The 19,175-nt window shown below is 43.1% G+C and overlaps 1 protein-coding gene across 1 annotated transcript in view; it reads left to right on the top strand.

The window, feature by feature from the left end:
• GFRA4 (GDNF family receptor alpha 4) overlaps window positions 1-19,175 on the top strand; it is a 532,351-nt gene that overhangs the window by 399,748 nt on the left and 113,428 nt on the right. The window contains exon 3 of the mRNA XM_069205076.1: window positions 11,891-11,971. Coding sequence (XP_069061177.1) covers window positions 11,891-11,971 — 81 coding nt within the window. The remainder of the gene's footprint in view (window positions 1-11,890; window positions 11,972-19,175) is intronic.

Below are 19,175 nucleotides of genomic sequence, written 5' to 3'. Positions count from 1 at the left end.
ATGGGGAAAATTGAAGGGGATCAGATGTCTGCACCTCTCAAGGTCCAAGAGAATCTGTCTTACTATTGCTTAGTGAAAGTCTTAGTTAAAACAGTAAATTCAGTTAGGAAATACCTCTTTCGATCACACCATCTCAGTTTTCATCTACCCCTTTCTCCTGGTGGAACTTGCAACAATGCAACTCGTTCCTAAGACAGTCCTGGGAAGGTTGCTATCCTTGGTCTCCTGTATGACTTTTGCAGCATATATGAAAAGTGACAGTCTTCACAATATAGGTCTCTCCAAGGTTGTTTTCTCAGAATCTCGATGAATAAGACAATAGCACGTCTATTCATAAACTAACAATTCATGTGAAAACACTTGCAATGAAATGACGCATTAGCAGAAATGGAAAATAGTTCCTCATGTTAGGAAATTTCAGGCCCAGTAGAATCAAGCTAAGGCAATACTTCATTTGCACATTTAATTCAATTTATACAATGCATTTTGACTTCTGCATTTTACATTGTCAATTACTTTCTCATTTAAGCTTCATGTTACAGTTAATTTAAAACAAAATGAAACTGTTAACCCATATAAATGAATATGATGGAGAACTTCATTTCTCAACATTAATCAACAACATTACACATGTTATAAAATCATTATCTTTTTAAGGATAAACATTCTCCAATAACATGAGGATGGTTATAAAATCAGAATGATTACATTTGAATTAATATGGGTATATCACACAATACATTTTCCCCTAACACCACAGTGAATGCACTTCATTATTGACTTTGAGTGCACCACTTTACATTAGTTTAGTTTTAATCCACACATGTTTTTGCTTTGGTCACATATAGATCAACATTGTGACATCAAGGGTAACAGCCGATTCTCCACTGCGCCAGTCCCCCTTCTGATGGTGAATCAAGCCATCACACCAATCTGTAATCTTTCTTATCAGTGAGACAGATCAATATCTCAGATCCAGAAAAGGTCCTTTGGACTCATCCAGCTGTTTAATGTTACTGTAATACATGTTTAATCTATTTAAAGTACTATTTCTTCATGTCTTCTCCTCTTTTCTCCTCTCCTCATCTGAAATCTCTTGTATCCTTAGTAAGATCCAAATATGAATAAGACACACAGGGCAATTATCAGCAATGGTCTCAAGAAGCTTCCAACAACTCCACTACCTAGACTTCCAAACCACTTTCCAATTGCTGACAATCCACTCCATGTGGCTTCCCATGCGCCTGTTGCTTCTAGCTCTTTTAAATCTTCTTTCAAGTTAGTGATGTTCTCAAAATATTTCTTCAAAGTATTATGTTATCAGGGATGTAAGTGCAACATTGTTGAACTTTCAACATCTGACAGATTCCACCCTTCTTCGTGAGAAGGAAGTCTAACACAAGTCTGTTTTGCAAAACCATTGATCTCATGGCAACCATTTCTGTATCTACAAGTAAAAATCCTCCAGCTGTACTGACAGATAACTTATCAACAATAGTTGACAACTTTCTTATCTTGAGATTTTCCAAAATTAATCCTACATATGGAATCAATGCACCAGAAATGTATCCTACAATTTCTGAAGCACTAGCTCCTCTCTTAGTTCTGGTGCCTTTATTTCCCACATAAGATCATTAAAATATTCCACATGATAAATCTTTGGTAAAACTATTCCTAAATAACATGTACCATTCCATCCTTTAGGAAGCCTAAAATATGCATATTTCCCACAAATGAAATACACTCCAGGTATAGTAGGATCTTGTCCAGCCAACATAAAGGTCCAACTGCTGTTGACTTTAAAAACTTGTCTACACTCACTCTTTCCCATGAATCTGGTGTCAGTCACAGATCTAGGTCTATATATATTGTCCCTACATACTGCAAATCTAGTGTCAAGGCAGCTTGATTTCCTGCAGCCACATTTTCAATCTCTTCACGTTCCCATCCTCATACTCCTATACCCTTTTCTATTTTTCCCTTAATTCCTCTTCTCCTGTCTTCAACTTGACCCAAAAATTCTTTTACAGCTCTGGTCAAGACACATGTAAATTGTTTCTTTGGGGATAAACTGTACCAAATGTCAAAGTGGGTTCAAAGAATCCTCCTACTGTACCTACGTTCTTTGCTCTGGGAACTTCGTTCAAATGTTTCATAATAGGAACTTCTGAAAAGAACAAACCATAATGTGAATAATAGTACTAGAAACGTTCATGTTCATACAAAAGGCTCATGAACAAAGTGATCCCCTCACTAGCTGATGCAGGTAAGTGTGTAAAGACGTAGCAGCCCTTTGCATCCATTGTGTTAACATACTCCTAAATCAAGTTATGAAATTGAAGAAAGATCTCCTCTAGACATGTACGTCACAACTGACACTCCCACGCATTTGTGTCTAGATTTCCTACTTTTGTTTATGTTAGACTCCATGAGCTCTCTAGTCTCAGACCGTTTGATAAAATGTAGCAGTAGCAATAGCAATAATCTTTCGGTCTTTTCGATTTGAGCAAAGCAATAGCAAGCAATTGTCCTTTCAATAAAGTTCAAATGATAATTGCAATATCTTCATTAGTCTTCCATAAACTACTCCATGTTCTTGTAAATGACAACCCTACGATGTATTCTGCAACTTGGACCTAGGTACTCTTCTTTTATTCTTTACTAATTATATCAGATGCCTCTAATAAATGCACAGTTCAAACTCACTAATGATCACATACAGGATATAGGCCCTCATTCTGACCTTGGCGGGCGGCGGAGGCCGCCCGCCAAAGTCCCGCCGTCAGGTTACCGTTCCGCGGTCGAAAGACCGCGGCGGTAATTCTGACTTTTCCGCTGGGCTGGCGGGCGGTCTCCTTCAGACCGCCAGCCAGCCCAGCGGGAAAGAGGCTTCCACGATGAAGCCGGCTCGGAATCGAGCCGGCGGAGTGGAAGCTGTGCGACGGGTGCAGTTGCACCCGTCGCGTATTTCACTGTCTGCGCAGCAGACAGTGAAATACATGTAGGGGCCCTCTTACGGGGGCCCCTGCAATGCCCATGCCAGTGGCATGGGCACTGCAGGGGCCCCCAGGGGCCCCGCAACCCCCCCTACCGCCATCCGGATCTCGGCGGTCCGACCGCCGGGATCTGGATGGCGGTAGGGGGGGTCGGAATCCCCGCGGCGGTGCAGCAAGCTGCGCCGCCGCGGAGGATTCAATGGGGCCGCGGTACACTGGCGGGACCCCGCCAGTGGTGCCGGTCCGACCGCGGCTTTACCGCCGCGGTCGGAATCCCCATTGGAGCACCGCCGGCCTGTCGGCGGTGCTCCCGCGGTCCTCCGCCCTGGCGGTCAAAGACCGCCAGGGTCAGAATGAGGGCCATAATGTCTCAGTCTATCAAGTAGCAGTGGAATTTCAAAATTCAGTTCTGCCACAAGAATCAGTTCAAGGAGATTCAGCTGGTTATGAATTGTTAAGACAAAAGATTCCAAATTGTCTTTCTCAGTCATTTGCCGCAAAATATGTCCATTCAGGTGTGGAATACCTCTGACAGAGTACTTTTGCTGTCTTGGATCTACAGACTACTGGACCCTTATTATCACTGTCACTTTGGCCAGACTCTTCAGTTTCTTCTGGAAACGTCTGTGAAATTCGCACTTCAGGGAAAGTCTGTTCTCTCGACCACTGGTCTTTGGACACAACTCATTTTGCTACTGCACTAGGCCCTCCGCCAGCATCTGAGCTTTGCGCAATCAACGACTCATGTCTCAACCCTTCTGTACCAACCACAACTGTTGACTCACTCAGACCCCTTTCAAACCGCACTTATGCTTTTTCAATCACTTACTCATCCCCAACAGCTTGACTAACCTGCTCTCTTCGGCTCAGTGTAACCAACCCTTCACGGACAGGTGCTGTTTTATCAAGGGGACCTGGAATTTTACAAGTGTGTGACACATCAACACTTCATAACCGTCGTAGTTACTAGAATAATCTGGGAAGGGCCTTTCCACTGAGGCTCCAAGCACACCTTACGTACGTGCTTTTTCACCATTTGCCTGGACATAGGATAAAGCACTGCTCCTGTTGCGGCTGTATTGTAGCTTCTACAGCCTGATTAGACACTTAACAAACCACATCAGCCGGTCCTTTGCAGTAATCAAGTACCATGTCATCTGTAATATTCACAAGAGCATTTGCAGGCAGAGCTGGTAATCTCATGTCACGGCCCATGATGATTTCATGGGGTGACATTCTTGTCTTCCAGTCTTGAATACTGCGAAGACTCATCAGCACAAGAGGTAAAGCATAAGGCCATTTCAATGAAGTGGAAGCACAAACTTTAGCCAGTCTGGATTTCAGCGTTACGTTTACTTCCTCAACAAGACCAGAAGCCTCTGATCCAGAACTGCAGTGTAGTCTCTGCTCAACTTGCAATGCTGCACACAGTAATTTCAGGACTTCACTATTGAAGTGAGTCCCTCGGTGTGACTCTAGAGAAGCTGAGAATCTGAAATGAGGTATGAATTCTCATAACCACAGCTTCACTACTGTGAGATAATCATTTCTCCTGGTCAGGTAAGCTTCGACCCAACAGGAGAAAAGGCATACAACAACCAGAACATATCTAAATCCATTGCACACAGGCAGTTCTATGAAATCTAACTGCATCCTGTTGAAAGGTCCTCCTGATCTCCTTTTGTGACTCAGTGTAACCGCAGGTAGTTTGCTTACATTCATCTGTTGACTTGTAACGCACCTGTGACAAAGAGCTTCTGCCATCAACCAAAACCTAGGGTTAAACCATGTCTGCCAAAACAACCTCACCATGGCATCATGGCCTACATAACCCGGACCGTGGTAATGCCTCGCCATAGGTGGTAGCAAACTATTGGGAAACTCTTCTACCACTTAAAAGCCAAAAATCATACTCATCTCTTTTGACACAACATGCTCTGATCCAACCCTGCACTTCTGCTTCTGGCACTTCTTTCTGTAACCTCTTGACTTCTTCCCATGTATCTGAAGCCGTAAACAAGATACTGTAACTTGTCTCACCTGCGACCTCGTTCAAAGCACAATATCTGACTACTTCATCCGCATGGTTGCTAACGGTAACATAATCATTTCCCTTGCGGTGTGCTGAGCACTTGACAGATGCAATCTGGGCAGGCAACTGTAATGCTTTTAACACATTATGGACTTTTTCACCATTCCTAATTGGTGAGCCAGAAGAGCTCATAAACCCTCTCAGGGACCACAACTGTCCGAAATCATGAACAACACCAAAGGCATATTATCAGTGAAAATGGTCACTTTCAGCTGGTCTGAAACGCTGCATGTTCTTGTAAGGGCAGTGAGTTCAGCCACTTGTGCGGAATAGACTTCTTGAAGCCAGGAGGCTTTGACCACCCCTGAGACAGTACATACTGTATAGGCAGCTCTCAAGCTTCCTTCACGGTCTCTCAAGCATGAACCATCAACAAACATCACATGATCTGATTCAGAAAGTGGCGTATCTTGTTTGTAAGGTCTCGGCTTGGTGCGTAGTTCAGTGACATGTAGACAGTCATGCTCGATTTCATCCTCAACATCACTCTCATTTGCAGGCAAAGGCAATTGCTTAGCAAGATTTAAAGTCATACAGTGCTTTAAATCAACATCCGTAGCAGCCAAGATGGTCTCCTCCTACCTCACCAGCCTGCTGTTTGTCAAGTGTTGTGTTGGTTAACAAACTTTTTACTGAGTAGGGAACAAAAACATTCAAATGATGACCCATAACAATGCTTTCGCCCTGCTCTATGCTGAAACTGACTGCCACAACAGCTTTAAGACAGCCGGGCAATGCTGACGCCACTGGGTCAAGAGTGTCAGAAAAGTATGCAACAGGTCTATGTAACTGGGTCAGCACTGAGAGGGCACATCCCTCCCTCTCACTGCAGTACAAAGTAAACATTTGTTGTAATCAGGCATTCCCAGAGCAGGGGCACGACAGAGATTTTCTGTCAGCTCTGTGAAGGCACACATGTAGCTGTCATCCAAAGGTACTGGATCAGACACATCGTTGTGTGTCAGCCTCTGCAAATGCTTGGCCAGAAGGGAAACGTTTGGAATCTACTGATGACAGTAGCCACCCATTCCCAAAACATCCTCACTTCTTTTTGAGTTGTTAGGGGATTCATTTTCAAAATTGATGAGATTCTCTCTTGTGACACCTTCCTTGCACCTTTCTCAATATGATGTCCAAGATGCAAGACTTCTTTCTTCCAGTACTGCAATTTGGTCGGGGAAACTTTACATCCATTCTTAGCTAAGTGGTTCAGCTGAATGATAGGGCATCTCTAGAAACTCCAGATTCTTGAAAATGGACGGGCTCTCGGCACCATGCCAAAACAAAATGTGAAGAGGGACTGGCTATCCTCTCGCAACTGTATGGAGAAAAATGATTGGCAAATATCAATCACAGTGAACCACTCTGCTTCACATGGACTCTGAAACAAAATCACAGCTGGATTTGGTACCACGGGACAACAAGGAGCTACAATCTTGTTGATTTTTCTAAGGTCCTGGAAGGTGCAGTACTTTCCGTTGGGTTTCCACAGTTCAATAATGGGAGAGTTACATGGACTTCCCACTACTTCTTTGAGTAATCCCTGTTCAATCATGGAGTCAATCTCTGGAGTAATCTCTGCAATAGTTTCGGGTATCATGTTATATCGTGGGATTCTCAGGTACTCAGCATTTGGCTTTACAGTTACCTTGACAGCCTCAACACCTTTTCCTGAAAAGTCCTAGACTTCAGATGACACAGTAGCTTTAAAATCTGCAGATACATCATCACATGTTAGAATTGGGTAAAATGTGACACCTGGGGTTTGATTCACAATTTTAAATGCCTCATCTTCATCATGGGTCTGTATTTCAATGCCTCTTGGAGTGCAATTGATAGAACAGTTTAACTTGCACAACAAGTCACATCCAAGCAAACTCACAGGACTTGAATCACACAGCACAAATTGGTGATTCTCTTCAAAGGACCCTATTATTACAGGTACAGCTTCTGTTATGAGGCTTGTCAAATATTGCTTTGCAACTCCTACAACTTGGATCTCCTTTCCACACAGGGGTAGGTTGGGAACCTCTTCTGTTCTCACAATAGAGCCGGTAGCACCTGTGTCAACCAGAAATGACACAGGGTGGCCATTCACATTACCTTCAACGTATGGACCACCCTGGTCTACCTCTAAGGATGCACCAAGTACACACTCCTCCTCCCCTCTCAGGCCCTGTCATTGGGATTGGTCTGAATTGTACTCCTCATCCATCAGGATCACAGGGTACTGATTCACAAAAGAATTAGTATTTGCATTTGAAACCTGATTTGAATTAGACCTGGAAACATTTATCCTTTGTTGCTGCATCAGGGCTTGTGGAACCTGCATTGATTGTCTCTGGGGCACATTAGAATTTTTCACTTGCGGTCTTTGCATTTGCTGTGATTGAACCTGGTTGTTTCCCCGCTTCTGCACAAATCCACCATTCTGCATGTGATTATTATTCAGAACAAAAAGACATTCCCTCTTCCAAAGGCCCAATCTGCTGTACATGTGAAATGGATTAGTCTTTTTCAAAGTTATCACATCCACACCTGTACTCGGATCGATTGGAACACCTCATCCTCTACCCTGCTTCTGAAATCCATTACCTCCTTGCATCATTGGACCTCCCTGCTAATACACTCCCTGCATTCCACTATCATTGCATACAGACTGTGGATTCTGACTCCTTTGAGCAACCTTCATCTGCACTATCACCAGTTTCTCCTTCAATGTCTTCCATTTCAAATCCAATTCATTACTGCAATAATTTGAATATCACAGGATCTCATCTATCAGTTTGTTCTGCCAAAAAATCATGTGCTCCTGAATCATATTATTTACTCCTGGTTTCAATCCCTGTACAAATCTAAACACAAAATGTCCCATGTCTTTCCTCTCAGTAGTTTCTGTGCCACTGAAAGGTTTAAAAGCCTGCAACAATCTCTCATAATAATAATGTATTGGCTCCTTAGACTCCTGAGTCATTCAATCAATTCTCAGCCAATCAATATATTCAGGGGACACTTTCTCCTTCAGAAACAAAATCACCTTATGATACTTTGTCATCACAAATTCAGATGGAGCTTTGCACTGGATGCCTTATAGGTTCTTTTTCAGGCCAATCAACAGTCAACTTACATTCAAACCACAACTCACTTGAACAACAATGTCAAACAATGTGTTTGGATCCTCCCACAAAACGTTTGAAAGCTTCAGAAATCATTCAACCTGTCTGTACCATTCAACAGGCTTATCTCTCAATTTTGGGAAATGATTTGTAAATAACAAAAAGTCACCTCTACTCCAGGGTACATGACCGTAACCTGCACCAGGAACTTCTCTCATAGGAAGCATTTATACGCCCCCCTCACTCTTATCTGTTCCAGCTGGAGACAAATCTATTCTTACTTTCTTCTGATCCTTCTTCTTCACCCATCTTCCTTATCATCTGTCTAATTCACTCAATTTTTTAATGTAGCCAAGTAATTCCCTACTCCGTAAGTCCATTCCTGGAGATCTCATGTTTTAAATATCTTTGTCAGTAACACCCAAATGATAACATTTCTGTAAGGCTTCTGCAAATCCACATCATATTTCTGGGCTAAGTCAGCTAGTCTCTCATTAACTTGTCCTGCAGTCTTGTAATGTCTTTGAACATGAACTGTACTTTGTAATCTCTGTAGGTGTCTAACTGGGCTGAATCAAGAGTTCCTAGTATCATCTCATCTCATTTAATTCCAATTTCATTTTAGACATATCTAGTGTTCTGTCCCTCTCTCTGGGGTCTGAAATGTTCTTCCACTGTGTTCTGAGCTTCCTGCTTCATTAGTGGCACGTAGGCTCTTAAACCAATGATCTAATTTCTACTGGAATATTAAGAAATATCTCCCCTCTAGAAAAGTTTGAATTTACATGATCTGGGGTTTTTGCCACAGACATTTCTGATTCTGCTGTATTAAAGGGTAGTCTCCTGTTTGGGGTACTACAGCCAACATTTGGAGTAGGATTTGATCTGGGCACGACAAAAGGTGGCTATCCCTCATGGAATCTTGCATCAGGTTTAAATCCCATCTGACTTGTTGTCAGATCTGGGTCTGCAATACGTCTAGGGGTTATTTGTCAGGACTGAAGGAAGTCTCCTTATTGCCACATTCCCTGAACTGTCTTTGCTTTGAGCATTCCTTAGTAAAGGAACATTTGGAACAGTCAAATTGTGTGTATTTTTTCCTGTTACCCCGGACCATACCATGGAACTACAGGACCTATTGTCACAGGAACTGTTTATGCACCTGGAGTAATTGAATTATTTGTTTTTTGTGAATTGTCATCCTAAACTCTGTCCTGTTTGATTAGAATTTTGTTCTACCGGTGTGGTAGGTATGTCAAAAGTCTCATTTCTTGATGTCTCAATTGCCTTTCCTGTCTGGACAGTATTATATGGTGGTGGGTGATTCATCAACTGTTCACTTATAAAATCATTGTCTGAATGGCTCTCATAAATCCCATCTCTATGCTTGGTGTCTGTTGTCTCTTCTTTCTTTTTCTTTTCCTTTGATTTAATCTTTCCCTCTTTTTCACCAGCTAGGGCAGGACATAATCTAGTTCCTTCAATTATGCCTACTGTCCAAGCTTTCTGTTGATTATCCATTCTATCATCTGCACAAGTCTGCATCACCTTTGTGACTCTTTCTTCATATTTATCTTTCTGTCTCTGATGAGCTATGTGTTCCCAAGTATTTAGCACTTCAAATTGTACAGGTTCAGGAGGCGGTTTCATCTAGTGTAAAACTTGCTCTCAAATTATGTGTTCCATAGCATGGAAATGCTAATGCAACCTCTTTCTCAGTAATCTTATGCCATTGTTGAAGCCAAAGGCATGCGTGAAGACCTACAGTCAACATTACAACATGACCTGGTATACCTTTGGGTCAAAACTTTTACACGTTAGTTCAAATCAAAATCATCTAACTAAATTAGCTATGGGCAATCCGGTATTCTCCTACCATACCTAAATCAATGCAAAAAGGACTCAAACTAAAAGACCTCAGGTTGAAAGGTAAAAGAGCAAAAACAGGACAAACTGGTTTCAAAAATAGAATGGGGAAATAGAAAAGAAATGGCATTAATCCACACATTGGCCCTCATTATGACCTTGGCGGGCGGCCTCAGCCGCCCGCCAAGATCTGACCGCCGGGCGGCCGCCAATGCACCCGCACTCCCGCTGCGGTCATTATGAGATCCCCGCTGGGCCGGCGGGGGGAAACCTGGTTTCCGCCCGCCGGCCCAGCGGGGATCTCGGCCGCAACACAGGAGCCGGCTCCAATTGGAGCCGGCGGTGTTGCGGCCGTGCGACGGGTGCAGTTGCACCCGTCACGCTTTTCACTGTCTGCATAGCAGACAGTGAAAAGCTGCATAGCAGACAGTGAAAAGCTGCATGGGGTCCTGTCAGGGGGCCCCTGCACTGCCCATGCCAGTGGCATGGGCAGTGCAGGGGCCCCCAGGGGCCCCGCGACTCCCCGTACCGCCAGCCTTTTCCTAAAAGGCTGGCGGTCGGGGACTCGTAATCCCTTGGGCAGCACTGCAAGCAGCGACCGCGGCGGTCAAAATACCCAGGATTGCACCGCCAGCCTGTTAGCGGTGCAATCGCCGAAAGAGCCCTGGCGGTTTTTGACCGCCAGGGTTGTAATGACCCCCATTATGTTTTCGTTATGGTCACATATAGCTTAACATTGTGAAGTCAAGGGTGACAGCCAATTCCCTGCCACACCAGTGGTAAGATCAAGCTAAAAACAGACAAGTAAAAACTTTGTCAGCCTCTTTGCTGAATTTAACATGTCTTTGTGAAGCCGACTTAAGATCTCATTACAAACAACACACTATTCTAGAATGAGCTGGTAACAGGAGTGATTGAATCACAAGTGGTGTGGGAACACCACAGGTCTGCAGTTTTGCACCCAGACATTTTGCTTGCTGAAAGCTGTCGCAATATCTGGCTGAAGATCTGGCTAAAAATGAAAACAAATAATGAGGAGTTCAGTGTAGAAAACTGCTGAATCTTATTTCCTATTATCATTTATTCCAAGTTCTCATACACCACTCCCCCTTCCAGAATGAATAACAACTCTTTTTATGGGATTAGACGTAGGACAAATTTAAATTACGTCAGCGTAATTCACATAATTTCAGGAATTTTGCGTCACATTTGTTATGTGAGATTCCTGAAAGTAGCCCACTATGCATAATTACACACTATTCTTGGTAAACATTTGCTGCAAATGTGCAACTCACTGAAAGAAAAGAATGTGAGTGGCAGTCGTTTTCAGTATTTTTGTTTTTTGGACAATTGTTCAGCACAAAAAGTGTTTTTGCATCAGACTTTGACACGAGGTGCATTTTTCTCTGAAATATAGGAAGAAATGACAGATTTCCATTTCTCATAATTTCACATAATTTTGCTGAAATTTGGCATATTTATGTGGAAGCAAATTATGTGAGTTTCGAACACCCCTAGCCTTGAACTCATAGGAATTGAGGCACCGCCAATGGATGATATTCAGGTGGTGCATGGCAGGTGTTAGCACTTAACAAAATTCAACAATAAGTAAATTACATTCTTAGGTGCAGGTCACATCAATATGCAATTTGCAACTTTTACATCAATATGGAATGGACAATGAGGGAACTGACAGACCTAACAGGGGTTTAGTCAGTTGTCTTTCTGAATACGTCATTGAGCTATTCATTGAATGCTAAAGTTACAGCATGTCCTTACAAATCAGCCATTAATTTTTGATTGTGTTATTTTTCTTACAGGAATGAATGTCTTGCAAAGTTCACCTTACGAGCCATTTGCGCGAAGCGTCGACTCTATCAGGCTGGCGTCCATCAGTGCAGGTACTGTTTTATTTTTATTGCTAAAGTTCTGTCTTGATTACCATTTTCTGATACTACATCTCCACCCACGTCACCAAGTACAGCAACTCTACTAGACACATTGCCAAGCATGCCCTTTCATTTAAGGATACACACCATGAAGTAGATTGGACATTGTCCAACTAAAAGCAAATCTCTGAAAAAGTCCAGAAGCAGAAAGTTGCAGATGAGATGTGTCAAATTATTTTATCTCGATGTCCATGTTAATGTCTTTGTTAAGCAATTGTGTCATTACAGTTGTGTTAATCACACATGCAGAGTATCTATAAAGAGCCCTGCACCCTACCCCCTCTACCGCATAGTCATTGACCATGCGTAGAGGGGTTTAGCCACACACAAAGTCCCAACTCCACTGTGGGTGGCTAACAGCCCGCTGTGCCCTGCAGGAGGTTGGGTGCAGGGTCCTTCACCCATCCTCTGGAGGACACCCAACCACCATGGACATTCAATACACATTTTCTTCTGCTTTCATTTTTATCTTCTTCGGGTACTGCGGTCCCCCTGCAGTGAAGACAACATTCCATGGCATGGTATTGCTGTACAGTGCATGCTTACTCTGGGAAGCTTGCACAGTACCAGAATACCATGGATTGAAGCTTGTACAGTGGCACCTGCGGGAGTACTATTGTTCCTTATGGGAGTGCCATTCTGGGTTCAGCAGGAGTACCACATAATCACAACCCAAATTTTTGTTGGTATTTTAACTGGGGGTGGGCCCTCTTTAAACATTCATTTCTCAAAACGGGCTGAACAGATTAACATAAGTGGACTTTCTGAGTTCTAACTTTCTAACAAATTCAGGGGCTGATTTAAGAGCCCCTAGCTTCTCCTTGCGCCACATTTTCGTCAACTCCTTTTTTTGCTACACATAAGTCACCCCTAAGATAGGCCCTTGATAGTCCTCTAGACAGGGTGTTGTGTACGCAAAAGAGAGGGCATGTGTCTTTATGTACTACATGTCCTAGTAGTGGCCAGCAGTTTATTTAGTTTCTCACTACTGTGAGGGTTGCTCCTCTCTTAGGATAGCATTAGAAATGCCTTTACATATGTCTAAGTGGTATCCTCTGATCTATAAGGAGTAGCATGGCTATGTTTAGTATGTCTGAAATGGTAGTGAGAAGTCCTGCTTACTGGGGTAGGTGGATTTTACATTACTTTTATAGAAATGCCACTTTTAGAAAGTGGGCATTTCTCGGTGCTTATAACTCTAGTGCTTTTCAGCATGACTCCAATCCATGTCCAGGGCAGGGTGGCAGCTCAACTTTGTGCATACTCCCCAGACAGCCACCCATCAGGGAGGGTTAGGTGTGACAGAGCTACATCTGCATACTGATGGTCTGCCTGGGCTGGGAGAGAGGGAGATGGGGCACACTTTACACCTGAATAGGCTGTGTCCTGTTCTCACACAAAGGGCTTGTTTACCCCCTACTTACATCTGGAGCCAGGGCAGAGGAGAAGTGACATTCATGGAACTGGTCAGATCTGGCTGGAACCTTCTCCCACCTTCTAGAAGCTGAGCATTTGGAGTATAAGTATAGGGGCTGTAGCCTCCTGATTTTTGGGGAGTACCTTTGGAACTGGGACGGAACCTCTGCCAGAGGGACTGCTGGAGTGCACAAAGGGACTCATCTGGACTGCTCTTCTATTGTTGCTGTGCTGCTTGCTGTCTGCTGGGTAGTCCAAAGGACTAATCTGGATTGTTTTTCTGTATGTTGCTCTGCTGCCAGCCAGTTCCCTGCCTCTAAACTGCCAAGGTTCTGTGGTGCTTTAGGAGGAACCACCACTGGAACCACATGTTGTGTGCTCGCCTGCCTGCCCCTTTTATGTGCCCCCTTTAGTACCTCCCACGGAGCCCAGTGTGGAGAGGGCTCTATTTTCCTGCTCCCTGGCCACTAGTGCTTGACAATCGCTTTATGTTGTCCCTAAGACATGAGGAGCAACCCTCTGTGTAAAGACTTAAAACGCGGGAAGGCATTTTCCTATTACTCATTCTCTGAATGGTGAGTGCTCCTCCATTTTTATCTAGCGCATGGTGAACGCATTTTTCTTTTTATACAACTTGGCCCCCTGACACAGTGCATGAACAGCACTTTTCTTTGAATTTATCTTCTAATCCTCCCGCGAGGTCAAAGTGTGGCACGACCCCACTGAAGACTGCACCTCTCCCGCTTTATCTTTTCCTTCACGGAGAAAGTCGCTGGGCAATGGAGGAATTCCAGAAGGAGAGATGGAAGGAGTATGGAGGAACTTTGTCACTGTCAGCCAGCGGGCGGGGGCGGGTAGCCAATGAAGACGCACTGGCCTCACCCCCAGGGGTTTCAGGAGAGGAATTGCCCCCAATCCTGCTGTGGAATCAGCGTTCCGAAGGAGGCGCCGTAACCGCCAAGGAAGATTGCAACCTCCCAAGCCCGACTCCAGCTGCTTGCTCCTCTGGCTGCGAGGTATCCCCATCGTGCACCTGGCTGGAAATCGGGTCCCCTCCGCCGAGGCTCAGAGGAGACTGAGCCTCTGAACCAGGACTTGCGAGACTGCTGTCCACACTTGTCTCTGTGCACCAGCTATGCACCACTTGTGCCTCACAGGTAGGGAAGCACAACACAAGACCTTCACTCACCGACCCAGGGGCTCGCCTGAAATATTATATCACTCACGCTGATGTACCCCCGCAATTAAGGGTGATTCCTCTTATGGGTCGGGGTGCAAAGCGCAACGATCCTCAAAGGAAGAGTGGAATATTTGTATGGTGTTTATTTTTCTTGAAACCTAACTGAACTGGCATATTAAACATTCTGGAGCCTCTTGGACCTACGTGGGACCTCTTCATATAGCCCGCCATAGACGTGCAGAAAGGGCTGCATTTCGGGGTCCTACTGGGAGATGTTGTGCTCCATATCAGTAGGGATAAATGTGAGGAGGTATGAGTTTTGTTCAGTGCCTGCTGCAATTGGACTTCCCAGTGTTCACAGCAATATATTGTTTTGTTTTGCTTTGCACTGTCAGGATAAATATGGTGCATATAGAGTGATGGTATATTGTGGAATATTATTTTGGTGACATGCATAACCTAGAAACCTTTTGTCTCTTATTGCACAAACTGTACTGTTTGTAGCAATTACCTAGTGGGCAAAGCAATTACTGATCTATAATGTTTTTGTCTGAGATGGATGCAGAATATACTTTATATTTTTATATAATGCTGTGTAAAGTCTCTTTTTTTGTGGTGTATTTATTGGGTCACTTGTGTGTGTGTTGTGCAAAAGCTTTACACATTGCCTCTGGAATAAGCCTGACTGTTCTGGCCAAAGTTACCAAGGAGGTGAGCAGGGGTTATCTTGGGTGTGTAACATACTCGCTTTGACTAGCATGGTGGTTTTTGCCTGGCTGACATGCCTGCCCTAGCCAACCAGAAACTCCATTTCTAACAGTAATTAATTTATTACAGAATCCTTCCATCCTTAAAAATTACCTGACTTGTCCTTCTGTTTTTGCACTGGCATTTCTTATATTGTTCTCATCATTTCTTCCCCTAGTCGTATTCCTTCTCCTGTCAGTCTACGCCCTAGATAATGTATCTGCTTCTTTCTAAATTTGAATTTCTCTACTTTCAGTGTGGAGCCGCGTAGTTCTACTCTTTCAAGTACTTTTCTTATTCTTTGATCATGCTCTTTTGCACTTCCTCCGTAAACCAAAACATCTTCTCTAAGGAACTTGGCATCGTGTATAATTTCCAAAATGTTTTCCATCACATGTTGGAAAAATCGGAATACTTCCCAATGAGTTATAAAGGCTGGGAGATTTGTGGAACCCTCATGCAGTTTTACCTAGTTGCATCTAGGCGAGAGCTGAATAATACCTCGACCTTGCTCAGTTTCTGCTGACATCTCTTTTAAGTCTTATTTTGTGGACCTATCATATGAGGCACTCTAACGCCTTACTAAATATGTCACGAAACGTATCTTCAAGTTCTCCAATATTGTTGTTACAATTGACTTCAATCTACAACCTACTTTTCCATATCATTGGAGGATTTTAAATTTCGATCCAGCGTTAGGCTCAAGACTCTTTGATGAAACGACCTGTTTATGTAGTTACAGTGAACTGAAATGTATAGCTTTCCTGAAGTATATATACCTACTGTTGTATTCTATTCCACCAATGCTTTTTTGATACTATCTTTTGTTATTATCATCAGTTTAGCCCCTGAATCGAACAGCATCTCCGCTTCATGAACTTCTACCTTCTCAAGAGGGTCATATTTTCTCTTTCCTATGTCATGTTGTCTTATGTTATGTTAACTTTAGTTGTTATTGCGCACAAATCACCCGAGGGGGTATCTCGGCACTAGTAGGCAAGCGGGAGGATCAGCAAACCTTAAAACAGTGTGGTCTTAAGCATCTTTCTGAAGGAGAGATGGTCAGAACAAGTACGGATTTCGTGTGGCAGTTTGTTCCAGTAGACAGGGGCCAGATGGGAGAAGGCTCTACCTCCTGCTTTAGATTTCTTTATTCGAGAAATTGTGAGTAGCGCTTTGTCGCTGGATCTCAAGAGTCTGGCCGGGCAGTAAGGTATAAGCTTCTGAGCAAAGTAGGAGGGGCCTAGTCCAATGAGGGCTTTATGGGTAAGACAGCGAACATTAAAGCTGATTTGTTTCCTAATCTGTAGCCAGTGTAACGATTTGAGAAGAGGTGAGGAGGCCATGCCGGTGCTTTATTGCAGATAAGCCTGGTGGTGGTAGGCTGTCATTAGCAGAAGCTAGCAAGGCGTTGCAGTACTCCAATCGACTACTTATTAGCCCTTGTATTAAGGTTTTTCTAGATGATGATGGTAAAAATGGAAGGGGTTTCTTTAACATACAAAGGGTGCAAAAACACTTACCTGTCATAGTTTAACCCTGCTCTTTCATAGTAAGCTGATGGTCCAATCGAACACCAAGGTTTTTCACCACCTGTTTGGGGAGGCACAGGGCCCAGATCAACTGACCACCAGTCATCAGCCCAAAGCTGTTGGGCTTTACCAAATGGCATTATCTCAGTTTTTGCTGCATTCAATTGAAGGCAGTTAAGAAACATCTGGGTAGGGCTTTTTTTCATGCTGGATATAATGCCCAGTGTGGTGATAATAGGATCTTTGTTAAAGGAAATCACCAGCTGTGTACTGTCTGCATAAGAATGGATCTCCAACCCAAACGTTCTAACAATTTTTGGGGCGACGTAGATATTAAAAAGCGTAGGGCTTAAGGAAGAGCCTTGTGGTACACCTTCGTCAAATCTGTTTGGATAATGATTTAAACGGGCCAAGAGAGATAATTTGTGATCTATTACTTAAGGAGTCCTGGAGCCATTGTAGGGCCATCCCTTTGATGCCACAGCCCTGAAGTCTCTGTAGTAACCTAGAATGGGACACCGTATCAAAGGCGGCGTTGCTGGAGTGTTGGCATCAATGGCTAGTCTGATACAGTCAGTTACTACCACTAAGGCAGCTTCTGTACTATGTGCCGAACGAAAGCCTGATTGCGAACGGTCTAGAATACTCCTTTCCTCAAGATAGGAAGTCGGTTGGTTGTTTATGAGTCCTTCCAAGACTTTACTGAGCGAAGGGAGAAGCAAAAAAGGCCTGTAGTTAGATAAGTCGGCTGGTGGGAGACGGGCCTTTTTTTAATGGACCTTACTGGCGCTTCCTTCCACTTCAGAGGGGAAATCTGAGTAGGAGGTGATAGATTGAATAAGAAGCACATGGCAGGTGATAACGATTCAGCAAGCAGAGCCATTCTTCTAGGAGGGCAAGCGTCTGTGAGCGAGCCTGATTTTACTTTCTTGAGGCTCTTAGCAAATTCCTAGAGAAAGAGAATGGCGAGAAATTGGTTAATCCCACAGGGTTTGTATGATGTGAAGAAAGTGGAAAGGAGCCCAGGTAGTCTAGGTTTGTGGTCTTTGAAAAATTGGCATAGGTAAGGTTAGTTTTCTAATAAAAATAATCCGCTAAAGAATTGCATTAAGATTGTGATTCAATTAGGGCAGGATTACAAGCCCCATGGGTTGGTAAATTTCTGCAAGGCCTTTCCTACTACCTGTAGTACTATTTCTTCACTATCCTCTTTTATTTCATTAACTCCTTTGTACATTTCTGGATGCACAGCTTTGCATCGAATATCTTCCTACCACATGCCTTGCATAGTGCTTTTTAGGTATACTAGTCGTTGTTGTTAATCAAGTGACCACACATATAGCATGTTCTGTTAAACTTAGTACTTTGTCCTTCCTTTGTTTTGGACTTTTTCGCTTGTATTTTGCTTCTTGTACTTCTTCGGCTTGCCAGTTATCTTTCTTTATCACTTTAACACACATTAAACTGTGTTTACTCAAAATGACGCCTTCCTTTAACCATAATTCAAGCCTTAATTTCACTATTCATAGCATGAATTGATCGCTTATCCTTTCCACCACAGTCCCTTCAAATGTATAAGTAGATGCTACTGTCCTTGGTTTAGTAACCTACTCCTTTTTGTACCCTCCTGCCAAAAAAAGTCAAATTATTGTCATGCTGTAAATACTTTGAGTAAGTGATGGATATCTGATCCCTTTGTGCGGCCTTCATATTAACTTGGTCAATTTGATTCTTCGGCGGTCAAATTTTGGTAAATTGTCCAGTTCATGACCTTCAAGCCCAAACAATACCCAAGTAATGGGATTTTCCTTTCTGCCTACAAGTTTGTCATACTCTTGGTTAATCTGTGAAAACTTTCTTCCATTTTGACCACTTGAGTTCTCCAGGAGAATTTAGAAAAATGGTAAAGGACATACATGATGCCATTTTCCGTTCTCTTTCACTTGTCTCGGCTCATCATCCCCACACTGCTGTATCACAGAAACCTTTTTTTTTAAGTGGGATTAATGCATGTTTTAAAGAAGGTGTATGGGAGAATGTTCACACATTTACCATTTCTTTTACTGTTTTCTGTTTCTTGCAAAATTATTTGTTGAATTGGTGAAAAAGGTAGCATGTAAAAATATATGCTATGTACATGTTGGCTGCAAAACAAAGACTCAAAAATGTACCCTTCAAAAATAAGGACAATGCAAAAATATTCACCTGCACAAAAGTTGATATATATATATATATATATATATATATATATATATATATATATATATATATATATATATAT

The sequence above is a fragment of the Pleurodeles waltl genome, chromosome 1_2, assembly GCF_031143425.1.
Source record: "Pleurodeles waltl isolate 20211129_DDA chromosome 1_2, aPleWal1.hap1.20221129, whole genome shotgun sequence".
Lineage (NCBI taxonomy): Eukaryota > Metazoa > Chordata > Amphibia > Caudata > Salamandridae > Pleurodeles > Pleurodeles waltl.
Note: the sequence above shows the minus strand (reverse complement) of the source record. Positions and strands in the feature narration are given on the sequence as shown.